The sequence below is a fragment of the Pinus tabuliformis genome, chromosome X (assembly GCF_031772625.1).
Source record: "Pinus tabuliformis cultivar Carrire ecotype Pingquan chromosome X, CPIR1, whole genome shotgun sequence".
In the NCBI taxonomy this organism is placed as follows: Eukaryota; Viridiplantae; Streptophyta; class Pinopsida; order Pinales; family Pinaceae; genus Pinus; species Pinus tabuliformis.
The window spans coordinates 1,033,431,964-1,033,450,304 of NC_142308.1; the positions used below are offsets into that span (position 1 = coordinate 1,033,431,964).

Sequence of the window (18,341 nt, forward strand, 5' to 3'; positions counted from 1 at the left end):
TTCTCTCTTATTCAAAAAGTGGTCTTAAGATAGTGCGTCTATCTTAGACTCACTTGGATTTCTCAACTTACACACTAATTTTGGAGAGCTAGTTGGAGAGAATCTCTCATCCAAACTAGAATCCTTGGTTTGAGGAATTCTCATGATTTAATTTAATAATTGGATTTATTATTGATTTTTAAAAGAGTGAGGCTAACAGAATATTACTTTTATCAAGTCGATGATGTGACGCTTTGTGCTTATGAACTTAATTGATTATGGGAGCTTTGATTTCAGGAGCTTGATCGATGACTTGTATATGTAAACTTTCTTATGTGCATGTAGTTGTTTTGTTTAAGCATAATAAAGAGAGTGTTTTACAAATTTGACTCAAATCATGCAAGCACATTCACGACACAGAGTGTACCTATGATCCCCTTATTCAATTTCGGGCAGATCTAGGACACGATCACCACAAAAAGAGATGTTTTTATTAACCTTCAATATACATCATCATGACAATATCTTCAGTGAAGTGTCTCAAGCACAGACTGAGAACTCCTTAGCGTCAAATTGTCTTCAAAAATAAAAAGAACTTTTCAAACCGCAAGTTACAACCTTATCACTCCAAAGATTTATAAGTCACACCTTATCACTCCAAAGTTCAAAAATACTTTCACCTTATCACTCAAAATACAAAATATGCCCAAAATTCCACTTCAAATAACTTCACACTTATCCCCACTTTACTCTTATTGGCCAGAGTCTTGGCTCAGTAAAATTCCATAGCGAGCTTCTCAACTACATTGATATGCCATGCCTTGATATTCATGGCAAACAAAAGCAACAAAAACAAACAACCACTTACTTTGATTTTTGTAACGCTGAGACGGGTGTATTGCTTTGTACTGATGTTGCAGCTCGAGGACTTGACATCCCAGCAGTGGATTGGATTATCCAGTATGATCCTCCTGATGATCCAAGGGAGTGCAGCCACAAGGTGGGTCAAACTGCCCGAGGTGAAGGTGGGAGAGACAAAGCTTTGTTATTTCTCATTACAATTTCTTCGATACTTGAAGGGTGTTATAAGCATACAGTGGGATCCATGGGACCGTGGATTCTTCATAAACAACAATATAGGTATCACATTGCTTTGGCAAAGCATAATTTTCTCTTAACCGGCGGTAGAACGGAAGATTAATAGCGAAATGGACTGGTATGGTATTCTTCAACTTGATGATGTTATGGCTGACGACTCCATTGTGAAGAAACAATATAGGAAATTGGCTCTGTTATTGCATCCTGATAAGAACAAAACTGTAGGAAGAAACCGATGATCGACACAGTGAGATTTTTTTTATTGTAGTCCACTCTGTTGTACGTCTGGCTAGCTTCAGGGATTCTTTGGAGCAGAACCTTTATTCACGCAAAGAATAGATAGCACGACCTTTGAAAAGCTTTTCTGCTTGGAATTTTTCTAGAAAAAATGGTTGCATTTGGGAAAAAAAAGAAGGATTGGCAATATCCAAAATGGAAAAAATATTACATTAAAAACACAGCTTACTTGCTTGAACTGTCACTCAGTCATAGCAATTGCATGGTATTGCAATGTTTTCTCGCCTAGTCTCAGCCACGGCTCCCAACAATCTTTGGAACACTACATGTATCAAACCTGGAACCTGCAGGAGGCAATTTCTATGATTTGCAGGCCTTTAATGATGATAATGTCGCAGGGATTGATTTAATGATAATGGCTATGCCACTTATTCGAAGAAATCTTGATCTACAGAGAGTTATTATATCATCTCGTGCGTTAGCCAGAGCTCCCTTTCATTCCAAGCCTTTCTAAATCCTCATGTCTTCACCGACGACCGACGTCTCAGAGGACCTCCAAAAATCGAAGGTGGAAGCATCGCCAAAATTAGTAGAAGTGTTGAAGAGATTCAAAAACGCAGGGATGCAAGCTTATAGATTCTTCGAATGGGCTGGAAAACAGCAGGGTTACGCGCACAGCGTAGAGGCTTATCACATTATCATCGATTCGCTGGGCAAAATTAGGCAGTACAAGCTCATGTGGAGAGTAGTTTATTGGGAAAACAAGCTGAGCTTCGACAATGAAAATAGGCCATGTTAGTTGATCCCAAACTCTGCTTGGAGAATAACAATCAAATCTGGAATAATGAATTTAGAAACTGATTGAACAATCATAAGATTTAACCCTCGTTTGGATCTGATCCAGCACTGCGCGAATCTGCCTCTTTTCTCGACATTATCTGCTCAAGGTTTTTCTAGGTGGCAATTGAAAATGCATAAGGGAAAGAGCTGGCGTGATTTGGCTTCTTGAAGATCCAGAAAAATGCCGTACCTATCCAACCATGGTCAGGAGAAAGAGGCACTCACAGCAAATTCTTCTGAGACACAGGGTTCTTCCTTAAAAAAGGATTGGGAACATGCAACTTGGCCTGTCTGTATGGACTTTCCTCATAATGCAGTTCTTCTATTGTGCTCATCACTCGATAAAGGATGTTGCCCTTATATGTGTGCAACTAGCTACAGGCATTCTAACTATCTTGACCAGTTCAGGAAAGCGTATACAAAATCTTCATCAGCAACAGATGTAACAAATACTGCAGACCATTCCGAGGAAAGCTCTACGTCAAGTTTGGAACCAGTTACTTTTTCAAGATCAGAAAATGGACTACGGAAAATATCTTGATACAGGGAGTCCTATCGTGAATACGCACAAGATCTCAAATCCTACTGATAACTCGGGCCCTCAATCTTTTCTGATACTCTAAAACAAACAGATACTGCTCTGTAAAACCAAAACCCAATGCCCCATTCACAAACCCATCTCCTTGTGCAGTTGCATTGCCCTTAACGACTCAAACCTGAGACTTGAGCCCCTTGCTGCCATCAACAATGGCAGTGTGTTGTGTTAAGAAACAAGGCTGCAGAATACAAGGAGGCAACCAAGTCTAAAAAACCGCCATCACCACAAGAATCGGAACACCCACTTGCATTAAAAAAAACTGTTGACACACCACATGCATTAATTAATAACTCATCATCAACATCATCACCCAGCGTTCGAAACTTCTCTGCTCCATTGTCATCACAGCACACACACACCCAACAAATTCTGAGATTTTGCGGAAATTCACCCTACCACAATAACTACCATCTTGCCCGTTCTCCGCCTACAGGCCATCAAATCGCCTACAAACTGAAACTCACCTTGCACTGCATGCTCTTACTACCATGGATTACGATGGACTCATATAGGCCCTAAGAACCAAAATTGCTATGATACCACATGAAGAAGAATCACAAAGCCATATAACCATATGCACAGCAAATTAACACACAAAAATTAAACTGGCAGAAAAGGTAGAGAGCCATCATGTGGTCTCTCATGCTCATGTAATTCACATTATTCAAATAATTTAATAATACATTTAAATACATGAGTAAGTGGTATTAAGATAGTGCGTCTACCTTAGACTCACTTGATTGAGACAATTTCTCAACTTACACACTAATTTAGGAGAGCTAGTTGGAGAGAATCTCTCATCCAAACTAGAGTCCTTAGTTTGAGGAATTCTCATGATTTTATTTATTTAATTTAATAATTGGATTTATTATTGATTTTTAAGAGAGTGAGGCTAACACAGGAGGTAAAAAAGTCAATCCAATATCACATTGCAGAGCATGACTAGAGGATGCCATGCCACGTGGAAGTTTTTTCAATCCGAGCATCTAGTAAAAAATTATAGCTTGGTCAAACTTGGTCAACAGGTCAAAAGAGAATTCTAGGAAAAGCGTTGGACAGAATCTTGCATGCATGATCTCAAAAGTGGTCTACTCAATGAGAGGAATAAGACCCATGTTTTAGATTTTGCAAATCCTCAAGCAAGTTAGAGATCATCCACTTGGGTGTGATGATGTGGTAGGATAGGCTTTCAAGTAGCTTAACAAGGACAAATCTTGACAAAATTTGATGTGTAATATGTCAAAATTGGTCCACAGAACGAGAGGGAAAAAGCCCATGTCTCAATTTCTCCAAATTCCCAAGGATGTTAGAGCATCAATAGAGCATCATGACATCACAAGCAAGTGATGATATGCAACGCTAGGCAAGATATGAAGATTCTGAGAGATACCCAGTTCAGATCCAGGGCGATTTCAACATACCCAAATGTTGGAATTGTCAAAAAGTCAAGGACGTTGGACATCCATCATCCATGTGGCTAAGTCGAATTACTAAAGGAAAAATTCAAGTCAAAAATAGTCATTGGTGAAGTCAATTGTCTGTTAGAGGGTCTGACTAGTAGTTGGAGACGCAATGGACCAACTACTTGAGCAATGGACCATGAGCAAAGGGATGCTTGAACTAAATTGTGGAAATTTGTCCAAGTTCACCTCCTAGCGAGTGAACTAAAAATCTTATTGTAATATATTATGAATTAATTTACTAAGTCTCCAACATGTGGATGATTAGTATATATTTTATTGAGTAAGAGTCAAACTCGTTGTTAGCTACCCGTTAACTAGTTGTTAGAAAATTTTCTATAAAGATTCCACTCTCCTAATTTGCAAATTGTTTTTGTTCATTTGAAACAAGTGCTATCACAAATAAAGGGTTCATTTTCATTGCAAACCCTTGTATAATTTATTGTGCATTGGTGGAGTGACTTTTGTTCTATTTTTCTCTTGTTATGTGTATTGGGCATTATAATTCTAATTATTATTGTTGATGACTAAAATTATCCCAAGACTAACGTCCTCTGTCATTGAAAAACTACATAGTTACGTGAAGAAAAACAACTAGGAGAGAACCCCACTTGTTTTGTTTGTTTTGCAGGTAGAGTCAATTCAAGTTTTTGAACCACTTCATGAGAAGACTTCACTATTCTTCATAATTCCGTATTTTACCGGATGCAGAAGACAAAGGTCATTGATTTCTAAGTACCAGGTTCAGATTTAAGTTTCCTACAACTATTTTATCCCGAAAAATTACTTTAACTCAACAAATAAATGTTACGTTGTAAAATTAAGTCTGAAAACTAAAACATACATAATTAAGTACTTTTAACTCAGAAAATTAGCAACTGAATTTGGTAGAAAATCAATCACAGAAAATAGCCACAAAAACACAATGACATGGCCCCAAACAAATTTTCCTTCATTAAAATCTTCTTTCAAAAATTAGGAGTTCCCTTACCAGGGAAATTGACCCTCAAAAAGTCAAAAAGTACAGCATAAATAAACCTGGAAATATTCAGAAAATTTCCACCACCAGCAATCTTCATCCCCTACATGTGCCAAAACACCTGTTGTAAAATAAAATCTAAAAACTGTAAAACATAAATACTCCGGTACTTTTAACTCAGAAAATTAGCAGCGCAATTTTACAAAAAATCAGTCATAAAAAATAAGCACAAAAACACGAAGAAATTGCCCAAACATAGTTTCCTTCATTAAATTCTTCTCTAGAAAATTAGGGGCTCCCTTGCCAGGAAAATTAACCCTTAAAAATACAGAAATTATAATAGAAATAAACCTGAAAATATTTAGAAAATTTCCACCAGCAGCAATATCCTTCTCTCACATGTGCCAAAACACCCTACTCAGCCTCCCACGTGGCCAATCCCTGCACTTTGATAAATTTCTGCAGCTCTTTTCTTACGTCTTCATCCTTTCAAAGCTGCAATTAGCTCTTACAATTATGCTGGGATCTCTCCAAATAAATGTGTCTTCATCCTCCCCTTAGGCTCTTTTTATACTTTCAAATTGGGTAAAATCCCTAACCTTCAATCTCCAAAGTGATAGACGGCTAGGATTAAATCCGAACCCGCTTAGATCAAAGGTTGAGAATATATCTAAGTCACTTAAATAATTAAATATTTATCCTTAGAAATTTGCTCAATTAGACAACATTAATCAATTAAATTAATTAATGTGTTTTTCCTAAGTTAGACTTAGGAAAAGAAATCAGTTGTTCCTCTCAAACAACCACCTAAAGAGGACTTATTTTTCTGCATGCTAGACACAAAGCCTCTGCAAAAGACTTTCTGAAGCTACAAAATCAACACTCCCTCTTAGTAAGGAAGGGATTCTCCACCACCCCCAGCTTGTCCCTGTAGAACACAAACTTCCCCTTCACTTGGGGCAGGGCTTGGCAAGAATGTCTGCCACCTACTCATCCACGGATATGTACTACAATGTCAAAGCACCGCCCTAGACCTTGTCTCTAACAAAGTGGTACCTGATATCTATAGGTTTGGACTTGTTACGAAACACTAGATTCTCTGTAACCTTGGTACAGCCTTGGTTGTCACGGTGAATCACCATAGGCCCCATCTCAAAACCAAACAACCCTGAGACCGTTTTGCGAAGCCATATGACCTCACAACTCACCAAACTTATAGCCATGTACTTGGCCTCTACTAAGCTAAGTGCCACTAAGTGCTCTTCCTGCTAAACCATGAGATCATAGTTGATCCTAAGTTGAAGCAACAACATGAAGTACTCTTCCTGTCCACTACCCTCACAACCCACTATGAATTTATGTAGCCGCAATTGCACTCCACCAACTCAGATATACCTCAATCCATACTCTATTGTAGCTCAAAGATACTTAAGCACATGTTTCGTTGCCACCCAATGAACCTCCTCAGCTCCACCATGAATTGGTTGAGTGTGCTCACAGCAAAACAATTATTCGGTCATGCTACCGCTCAAACTAGCAAGGGTCCTAAAAGGGGATCCTTGAAGGGCTACTACCAGAATAAGGGAAACAATCAAGCAATAGCCCACTGTCACCTCGATTGTGGCTCCCTACTCTTTACAGAATTTCAACGAAAGGAGGAGACCCGATATAATAAGGACCACTAAATAAATAGACCAATGATAGGGTGAGGGGTGATCCTAAGGGGCCTATTCACAAGAGAGGCTCAAAAGTATAACTTGCTTGCTTTGGAAGGCAAGGTTGAAGGCTCTCAAGGAAGGGCTCAAGGAGGATTTCAAGGTTTAAGTTTAGGGTAAGTATCTTATAATGGAGGCTCTCAAACCCTAAAATCCTTGTGAAGGTTTGGATTCCAAGTGATCTTTGAAGAATTATCCTTAATAGCGTGTGGGACCACACGAGACCAAGTGGACCCAGGGTTAGGTCAAGGGGGTAGGGTTTAGCAACCAATGATATACTTGACCTAACCAGGGAGGAGAAGGGGATCAAGGAAAGAATTTTTAATGAAAGATAATGCAATGATCCCAGTGAGGTTTCTAGTGTAAGGAAACCAGGGGCAAGAATCGGTCTTCAAGCTAGGGCTTGCGATATCTCAAGATCCCACTGTCGGAATCTCATGAAATTTGGAGGGCTTCTTGAGGACACACTAGTGCAGATGTGGACCAAAAATGAAAGTGTTTGGATCGCTAGAATGTGAGATAATTGATGCCCTATGTGACCTATGTAGGCTAGGCCTAGAAAAGAGGGGAAGGTGAAAGAAACAAGCTTTGAGGTGATCACCTATGGAGGACCAGTGCCTAATCCTTTTGGGGAGATTGGAGTCAAGTAGAATTATGACAATGGACTTTGGATTTTCTATGTCGAGACCTCAAAGACAGCTTTGCTTAGCATTAGTGCAGCAACAAGAGCAAGTTCAAGAACTTTATACTTCATTTTGCAAAATAGATGGTTTAACAAGATGAATTTCAATGATGAAGCATCTCTAGGAACATTCACTCATAATACACAGCCCATACATGAAGCATCACTATCTAGAAACAAAATTTCCACAACTTCGCGTAAATGAATGTAGTAAATTAGCCCTAGTATAGCGAAATCCCAGCAACAATGTATGTGACAAAATCGAAAGAAAGAATAACATTAAATTGCACTCACATGTATTAAGAGTATATCCAACCATCAAAACTTTGCCAATCAAAAAGCTCTAAGACAAGAAAAAATGATCCAAACATCAAAATTCATTCCATGCTCCAAAAATTCGTGCTGCAAGAAGGATAACGAAGTTCTCTAAAGAGATACAAGTCCAATCCAAGTGATGATGCTAAAATGAATTCACATCACTTGTATTTATACACTTTTAATGAGTTTGATTTATCAAATTAGACCTAAATAAGCCCGTAGAATAAAATAATGTGCAAAATAACTAACTTTTGGTGACAATCCCAACAAACTAACTCATAAACAAAAGAATAAGCCTCTTAAGAGGTCGAATGATCAATAATACATGTTATTGGCGTTCTAAGAATTCTGATGAAGTCCACTAGTGCCATAATGATGAATAGGACTCCCAAAAGTAGTGGATAAAGGGTTGGCCCCTGTTCTCCAAATAATAAACTTGTGGTGTCCCCAATGGGTGTGGGGGCACACAAGTAACCTCATGGGTCTCCAAGTAGATCGAAGATGCTTGTAGACCATTTGTAAGGGCTCAGATGATGGTGTAGGTGATGCCACATTAGCATACAAGTCATGGGTCATCTACCAAGTGCATGGTACAACTGTGGGGTTAGCTTTGCATGGTGAACTAGGTGCATCTTCCTCGTCCAATAGGTGAATCTCGAGCAATCTCTGAACATATCTAGGTATCCATGGAGTGTTGTCTACAGCTGTGGAGGCCCATGGCTCTCTATACACACCGTACATGTGCCAATGTAGCCCTCTGGCAGGTTAGGACCCCAAATAGGGAGACCAAACCAAAAATGGAGACCATCTGCAATCCTGCATTAATATCCAATGCGCCCCCTAGCCTTCCAGTACAACAAGTCATTTAAGGAAATCAAGTTAAAACGCTTACAAACCATGGACAACAAGTGGGTACTTCATAATGGCATGCCCTTCCATAGTCGGCTTTGGCATGTGCTAATGTCTCCAAGCTCCAAAGGGGGTTAACCAAGTACCCTATTAGGTGGTTTCTACCTTTAAAGGGGATAGTATGTCCAAGGTACATCCTTCAAAGGATGATGGCATGCGATAAAGAGATGAATGAAGTAGGGAATGAAGGGGGCAACCGTGTGCCACATGTCGGGGTACAAGAGTAGCTAGTAAAGGGAAGCCCGCACTTGGGTATATAATACATAGGATGGAGCAATCGTAGTGCATGAGATACCCCGACCTTGATTTTTCCACCCTTCTTCATATGCCTCTTGCCTTTTATGATTTTTCTTTGATTAACTACTCAGGGCTCAAAGGATAAGAGCATAATGTGTAAGGCAAAGCAGTGGATACCCCTTCTAAGTAGGGTGGTTCATTTCCCACCAGGGGTTGAGACAATCATGGGTTCTTGAATGATAAAGGAGGCTCATCTAGGGCCTATAGAAACTGGGGTGATGGCCATGGGTATGAGGTAGAGCTCATGCATTTGGCTTTTGCACACATGCTAAATGTGTTTGTCCCGACCATCTTTTGCATTTTGTGGTACATTTTCTTGTTGAATGTGGCCAATTATGCTTTTACTTTTCTTTTCAGCTACATCAACCTCTGGGGCACCGTTTCAAGCCCAACCCAAGGTGTGGGCAAGGGGAAGGGGAGGCCAACCCTATATGGACCCAATGGGGAAATGTGGACCCAGGTGGATAGAATAACGAATGGAGCTATAATGAATGGAAGGCGAGTAATGTGTGTGGATGAGGGAGCGAGACCACGCAACCAAAATCGGGGTTTCCCATGTAGTACCACCCTAAAACCCAAAGGTCAATAAAGGAGATCCCATGGTACTAAGATCCAAGGGTAACATCCAAAAGACGTTTACGGGACAGAAGCACAAACCTAGCCCACTCTTTTGCCAAATCCCCCCATTAATCCATGCCCAGAAGTGTCCATGATAAGCAAACTACAATACTCAATTACAAAATGACAAGGCATAACTTTAGGTTCGAGAGGCCCACCTTCAAACATATGATCATGATAGATGGGTGAGGGAACACATGGTTGGCTCAGGTGGCAGAGAAATGGCACAATGAGCTAGTTGGTGGCTGCAAGGGGTTGTTGGCTTTCAGCTAAGGACCATGTTGTAAAAAAAAATCTCCTAGAGATATCACCCACAAAATGGTGGGTTAACATGTCTCATATCAACTCATTACATCGACGACCCGATCAGTTGCATGTACAAAGTGGGATCCATCATCTCACTCTTAGAAGCATTTAGCTTCCTCAAGTTGGCAATCATAGGTGTCGACATCAACCTGCAATCCTCCATCCCAAATCTCTTCAAGATATCAATCGCAAACTTGCCCTACAATGAGAGTATAAGTTGACATATGGCCCTTTACAAAGAAGACATGTCCATGCTTTATTGACACGTTACATAACTCTAATGACACTTATCCTCCTAACTCTGGAACATTACAAATCCATAAAAAATGAAACATGATGAAATTTACATGGGAGCATGTACAAAAAAGAGAAAACACTTTCCCACTGTATGATTTTTACTCTAAGGAAAAACTCAAAGGAAAAAGATTAAGGACACCTTTATATTTACACAGTAATTTGTTTAAATAAAAGTAAAATGATATTATTCCAGTGTTCCATGAAGATGCGTCCCCCAACGTGGGGGGCTCTCCCCACATTTCCCATGTTAGTTTTTGTAGCATCAGATAGGTGTTTGTGAAAATTCTATCACTGCAGCAACTGATTTACTTTTCCTACATATTTCATCATAAGTTATTCACTTCAACAAACATTAAAATAAATATTGCTACAGATTGTTGGGTGTGGAGCATGATTATTTAGAGATCTTTGTTTTCAACCGGATGTATACCCCAGGAAGATTGTACACCCCTCCACGCGGGAGAGGGTGCAGGGGGGACTTGTCCCCCCCCCCACCGGCGGGCGTTTGGGGGGACCCATCCCCCCCCCCCGCTACGGGGTCCAGGGGCCAGCGGTCCCCCAACGAGGGTTTCAGGAGCAGCGCCCCGAAGCTAAAAAGTTAAAAACAGATGTAAACTTTCCTTACAAAAGTATAGTAATTTCTAGTCAATGTGGGTCGTTCATTAGGCAGATGATCTGACGGTAGAATTTGTGTTTAGTTTAGGGTTTTTTTCCCTAGAAGGCAACCGCTCTCTTTGTATGAGGGCATTGTATTGAGGCTGTGTAATAGATGTGTATTCTCTGAGCGAGAAACAGAGAGGTGAGACTGTGAGAGAAAACAGAGGATATTAGAGTGGATCTGTTGTAGGTTGTGTCTCTTCATTTTGCTGGATAATAGAAAGGAAGGACTGGCTGTTCGAGGTGGACGTAGCCCAAACTAGGTGAACCACATATATCTGTGTCTCTTTGGTTTTATGTGTTTGTGTTTTTCCGCATATTATATGTCTTGCATTTCTCTGTCATATATATAATTTTTCTAACACAGATATCACACTGTAATACAGAACCAAACATATGCACACATTGACACAGTTATTTTGGACTAATGTCCCCGAAAAAACCCAATGTGGGAAAACCGATGAAGCAAGGGAAGATTTTATTATTCAGCGATTTTCTTGTACAACAGGGTGCCAAACTGGCTTACCCACAAATAGACAAACTTCCAACACTTTTCTAAACCCAGCGTAGGCCCTTCTGACCTCTGCTACGACCTGAAACCCTTTGCGTCAGCCTCAAACCCTCTGCATCAACCTACTAAAGCTCTATGCAATCTCTTTGGGCTTCTACGCCACTCCTGCAGCCTCTGCGTGGATGAAGCAGGCCCTTCTGGCTTTGTGCAGTCTCTATTGCCTCTGCGTGGCTTCCTCTCGCTCTCGTCTGCCTCTTCTGCACTGATCTTCCGTCTCCCTATTCCGTACTTGTTGCCTCCTAACTGCTCTCCAAACCACTGGTTCAATTTCTTAGCAAACCCCGCTCTAGAAATTGAATTGACTAGTCTCCCTCGGTATATTCTCCAAGTGCCCCTCAAGCCTCCTCTTATACTTTTTCTGTTGACATCTCAACAGTCGAGATTAAGTCCCTAATCAATGGCTAAGATTAGATCTCGCTTGATCCATGTTTTTTGGACCATTCTAACACAGATTCATATTAATACACATTAATATTTTATTTGCCCTAAGTTTAGACTTAGGGACTCCATTAAAAATATTAATTATTTTAATATCTCCTGATCTGTTTAGAATCTGCCCAAACCCTTTCTGGGTATTGGAGATCTTATGTGCCCCAATCTCTCCACCAAATTTCGTGGCTAGAGCACATCCGATGCTACCCCAAATCAACACACTCTTAGCGAGCATTGTGCTCTAGCAATACTCCTCACTGAGTATTACTCTGATCATCCAGCATCGGTACCTATGCTGATGATAGGCCTTCCTGCCCAACATCCTCTACACTGTTGCCTCCTACATTGATGCCCATGACTCTGCTACTGCCACCGCTGCATCTATACACAACTCCTTATGCATCTGTGTTGCTGCTAGTCCTTTCTCCCAACACTGCAACTCCCTCTGCATCTATGTTGTTGTTGGTACTTTCTCCCAAAACTGCATCTGCATTGCAACTCCCTCTTCATTCGTGTTGCTAACACACTATTTCTGAAAGGTGTTCTTTACCATCCCCATATTTTCCCTAAAGTAGTCAAATTCTGACTTTCCAAGGGCCTTGGTGAGGATATCTGCCACTTGTTCCCCTGTAGGAGTGTAGCTCAATTGTACAGCTCCTCGTTGGACACAATCTCTGACAAAGTGACACCGGATATCAATATGCTTCGACCTATCATGAAATACTGGATTCTCAGAGACTTTGATGCAACTCTGATTATCACACATGATCCTGGTCGCCTCCATATTTCTTCTGAATAGGTTTACCAACAGTTTCCTAAGCCATATGGCCTCACACGAAGCTATGCTTGCTGCCATATATTCTGCCTCAGACGAACTCAGAGCCACGGACTTTTGTTTCCTACTGCACTAGGAGGTTATTCCTGATCCAATGTTGAAACAGTACCCAGAGGTACTTTTCCGATCCACTGAACTTCCTGCCCAATCTGCATCAGTAAATCCACTCAACCTGATATCCTTCCCCTTGTTGTACAAGAGCCCATAATCAACTGTTCCCTGTAAATACCTGAGAACGTGCTTGGCTGCTGCCCAATGAGCCCTCTTTGGTTCCACCATGAACTGACTGAGGGTGTTGACAGCGTAGCAAATATCTGGCCTAGTATTGACTAGATACATCAGGGACCCTATGAGCTGTCAGCATAGGGTGGGATTGACATCCTTGTCTTCTGATGCATCAATCTTCTTCTAGTTGGTGATCATTGGCATAGCCATAGGTCTACAGTCTCCCATCCCAAACCTTTTCAGGGTTTCTGTATCAAACCTTCCTTGCCCAAGGAAGATTTCTCATTTCTGCTGCCAAACTTCCAACCCAAGGAAATAGTGAATTCGTCCCAAATCCTTCATATCGAACTCTGTGGCTAGATTCTTCTTACAGTCTTCAATGGGTCTGGATGATCCTGTCAGGAAGAGATCATCCACATATAATACTAAGATAAGCGGCTCGCTCTCTACGACCAGATAGTAGAGATCCAGATCCACATCACTCTTGACAAACCCCATCTTTTGCAAGTAGCCATCTATTCGACCATCCCATGCTCTTGGTGCCTGCTTCAGCCCATACAAGGCTTCCTTCAGTTTGCATACATGAGACTTCTTCTCATGAGTTTCAAAGCCCTCTGGTTGTTCAATGTATACATCTTCTTCTATTACCCCGTTCAGAAATGTCGTCTTGACATCCATCTGATGGATCTCCTATCCCATCTGGGTTGCAAGAGATATCACAGTCCTAATAGATGTATACCTGGCTACTGGGGCGAAGGAGATCCCTTGGTACTAAGATCCAAGGGTAACATCCAAAAGAGGTCTACGGGACAGAACCACAAACCTAGCCCACTCATTCCGCCAAATCCCCCCATTAATCCATGCCCAGAAGTGTCCATGATAAGCAAACTACAATACTCAATTACCAAATGACAAGGCATACCTTTAGGTTCGAGAGGCCCACCTTCAAACATATGATGATGATATATGGGTGAGGGACCACATGGTTGGCTCAGGTGGCAGAGAAATGGCACAATGAGCTAGTTGGTGGCTGCAAGGGGTTGTTGGCTTTCGGCTAAGGACCATGTTGTACAAAAAATCTCCTAGAGATATCACCCACAAAATGGTGGGTAACAGGTCTCATATCAACTAGATACATCAACGACCCGATCAGTTGCATGTACGAAGTGGGATCCATCAACTCACTCTTAGAAGCATTTAGCTTCCTCAAGTTGGCAATCATAGGTGTCAACATCAACCTGCAATCCTCTGTCCCAAATCTCTTCAAGATATCAATCGCATACTTGCACTACAATGAGAGTATAAGTTGACACATGGCCCTTTACAAAGAAGACATGTCCATGCTTTATTGACACCTTACATAACTCCAATGACACTTATCCTCCTAACACTGGAACATTACAAATCCATAAAAAACGAAACATGATGAGATTTACATGGGAGCATGTACAAAAAAGAGAAAACACATTCTCATTGTATGATTTTTACTCTAAGAAAAAACTCAAAGGAAAAAGATTAAGAACACCTTTATATTTACATAGTAATTTGTTTAAATAAAAGTAAAATGATATTATTCCAGTGTTCCATGGGGATGCGTCCCCCAAGGTGGGGGGCGCTCCCTACGTTTCCCATGTTAGTTTTTGTAGCATTAGATAGGTGTTTGTGAAAATTCTATCACTACAGCAACTGATTTACTTTTCCTACTTATTTCATCATAAGTTATTCATGAAATTACTTCAACAAACATTAAAATAAATATTACTGCAAATATCACACTATAATACAGAAACAAACATATGCACACATTGACACAGTTATTTTGGACTAATGTCCCTGGAAAAACCCAATGTGGGAAAACCGGTGCAGCAAGGGAGGATTTAATTATTCAGCAACTTTCTTGTACAACAGGGTGCCAAACTAGCTTACCCACAGATAGACAAACTTCCAACACTTTTCAGAATTTCTGTATCAAACCTTCCTTGCCCAAGGAAGATTTGTCATTTCTGCTGCCAAACTTCCAACCCAAGGAAATAGTGAATTCGTCCCAAATCCTTCATATCGAACTCTGCGGCTAGATTCTTCTTACAGTCTTCAATGGGTCTGGATGATCCTGCCAGGAAGAGATCATCCACATATAATACTAAGATAAGTGGCTCGCTCTCTACGACCAGATAGTAGAGATCCAGATCCGCATCACTCTTGACAAACCCCATCTTTTGCAAGTAGCCATCTATTCGACCATCCCACGCTCTTGGTGCCTGCTTCAGCCCATACAAGACTTCCTTCAGTTTGCATACATGAGACTTCTTCTCATGAGTTTCAAAGCCCTCTGGTTGTTCAATGTATACATCTTCTTCTATTACCCCGTTCAGAAATGTCGTCTTGACATCCATCTGATGGATCTCCTATCCCATCTGGGTTGCAAGAGATATCACAGTCCTAATAGATGTATACCTGGCTACTGGGGCGAAGGAGATCCCTTGGTACTAAGATCCAAGGGTAACATCCAAAAGAGGTCTACGGGACAAAAGCACAAACCTAGCCCACTCATTCCGCCAAATCCCCCCATTAATCCATGCCCAGAAGTGTCCATGATAAGCAAACTACAATACTCAATTACCAAATGACAAGGCATACCTTTAGGTTCGAGAGGCCCACCTTCAAACATATGATGATGATGATATATGGGTGAGGGACCACATGGTTGGCTCAGGTGGCAGAGAAATGGCACAATGAGCTAGTTGGTGGCTACAAGGGGTTGTTGGCTTTCGACTAAGGACCATGTTGTAAAAAAAATCTCCTAGAGATATCACCCACAAAATGGTGGGTAATAGGTCTCATATCAACTAGATACATCAACGACCTGATCAGTTGCATGTACAAAGTGGGATCCATCAACTCACTCTTAGAAGCATTTAGCTTCATCAAGTTGGCAATCATAGGTGTCAACATCAACCTGCAATCCTCCGTCCCAAATCTCTTCAAGATATCAATCGCATACTTGCACTACAATGAGAGTATAAGTTGACACATGGCCCTTTACAAAGAAGACATGTCCATGCTTTATTGACACCTTACATAACTCCAATGACACTTATCCTCCTAACACTGGAACATTACAAATCCATAAAAAACGAAACATGATGAGATTTACATGGGAGCATGTACAAAAAAGAGAAAACACATTCCCATTGTTTGATTTTTACTCTAAGAAAAAACTCAAAGGAAAAAGATTAAGAACACCTTTATATTTACATAGTAATTTGTTTAAATAAAAGTAAAATGATATTATTCCAGTGTTCCATGGGGATGCGTCCCCCAAGGTGGGGGGTGCTCCCTACGTTTCCCATGTTAGTTTTTGTAGCATTAGATAGGTGTTTGTGAAAATTCTATCACTACAGCAACTGATTTACTTTTCCTACTTATTTCATCATAAGTTATTCATGAAATTACTTCAACAAACATTAAAATAAATATTGCTGCAAATATCACACTGTAATACAGAAACAAACATATGCACACATTGACACAGTTATTTTGGACTAATGTCCCTGGAAAAACCCAATGTGGGAAAACTGGTGCAACAAGGGAGGATTTAATTATTCAACAACTTTCTTGTACAACAGGGTGCCAAACTAGCTTACCCACAGATAGACAAACTTCCAACACTTTTCTAAACCCAGCGTAGACCCTTCTGACCTCTGCTACAGCCTAAAACCCTCTGCATCAGCCTGAAACCCTCTGGGTCAACCTACTGAAGCTCTGCGCAGTCTCTTTAGGCTTTTGCGTCACTCCTGCAACCTTTGCGTGGATGACGCAAGCCCTTCTAGATCTGCGTAGTCTCTACTGCCTCTGCGTGGCTTCCTCTTGCTCTATGTCTGCCTCTTCTGCGCTGATCTCCTGTCTCTCTATCCCATACTTGATGCCTCCTAACTGCTCTCCAGACCACTGGTTCAATTTCTCAGCAAACCCCGCTCTAGAAATTGAACTGACTGGTCTCCCTCAGTATATTCTCCAAGTGCCCCTCAAGCCTCCTCTTATACTTTTTCTGTTAACATCTCAACGATCGAGATTAAGTCCCTAATCAATGGCTAAGATTAGATCTCGCTTGATCCATGTCTTTTGGACCATTCTAACACAGATTCATATTAATACACATTAATATTTTATTTTCCCTATGTTTAGACTTAGGGACTCCATGAAAAATATTAATTATTTTATTATCTCCCGATCTGTTTAGAATCTATCCAAACCCTTTCTGGGTATTGGAGATCGTATGTGCCCCAACCTCTCCACCAAATTTCGTGGCTAGAGCACATCCGATGCTACCCCAAATCAACACACTCTTAGCGAGGACTGTGCTCTAGCAATACTCCTCACTGAATATTACTCTGATCATCCGGCATCGGTACCTGTGTTGATGATAGGCCTTCCTGCCCAACATCCTCTACACTGTTGCCTCCTGCACTGCTGCCCATGACTCTGCTACTGCCACTGCTACATCTATACGACAGCTCCCTATGCATCTGTGCTGCTGCTGGTCCTTTCTCCCAACACTGCATCCGCACTGCAACTCCCTCTGCATCTATGTTGTTGTTGGTCCTTTCTCCCAACACTGCATCTGCACTGCAACTCCCTCTTCATTTGTGTTGCTAACACACTATTTCTGAAAGGGGTTCTTTACCATCCCCATCTTTTCCCTAAAGTAGTCAAATTTTGACTTTCCAAGGGCCTTGGTGAGGATATCTGCCACTTGTTCCCCTGTAGGAGTGTAGCTCAACTGTACAGCTCCTCGTTGGACACAATCTCTGACAAAGTGACACCGGATATCAATATGCTTCGACCTATCATGAAATACTGGATTCTCAGAGAGTTTGATGCAACTCTGATTATCACACATGATCCTGGTCGCCTCCATATTTCTTCTGAATAGGTTTACCAACAGTTTTCTAAGCCATATGGCCTCACACGAAGCTGTGCTTGCTGCCATATATTTTGCCTTAGACGAACACAGAGCCACGGACTTCTGTTTCCTACTGCACCAGGAGGTTATTCCTGATCCAATGTTGAAACAATAACCAAAGGTACTTTTCCGATCCACTGAACTTCCTGCCCAATCTGCATCAGTAAATCCACTCAACCTAATATCCTTCCCCTTGTTATACAAGAGCCCATAATCAATTGTTCCCTGTAAATACCTGAGAACGTGCTTGGCTGCTGCCCAGTGAGCCCTCTTTGGTTCCACCATGAACTGACTGAGGGTGTTGACAGCGTAGCAAATATCTAGC

The 18,341-nt window shown here is 41.1% G+C and overlaps 1 protein-coding gene across 7 annotated transcripts in view; it reads right to left on the reverse strand.

The window, feature by feature from the left end:
- LOC149143286 (uncharacterized) overlaps window positions 1-18,341 on the reverse strand; it is a 213,532-nt gene that overhangs the window by 168,201 nt on the left and 26,990 nt on the right. For 5 of the 7 annotated variants that reach the window (XM_089447891.1, XM_089447892.1, XM_089447886.1 and 2 more), the window contains exon 5: window positions 5,204-5,294. The exons of the other annotated variants lie outside the window; for them this stretch is intronic. In XM_089447891.1, coding sequence (XP_089304017.1) covers window positions 5,204-5,294 — 91 coding nt within the window. The remainder of the gene's footprint in view (window positions 1-5,203; window positions 5,295-18,341) is intronic. 7 annotated transcript variants of the gene reach the window in all.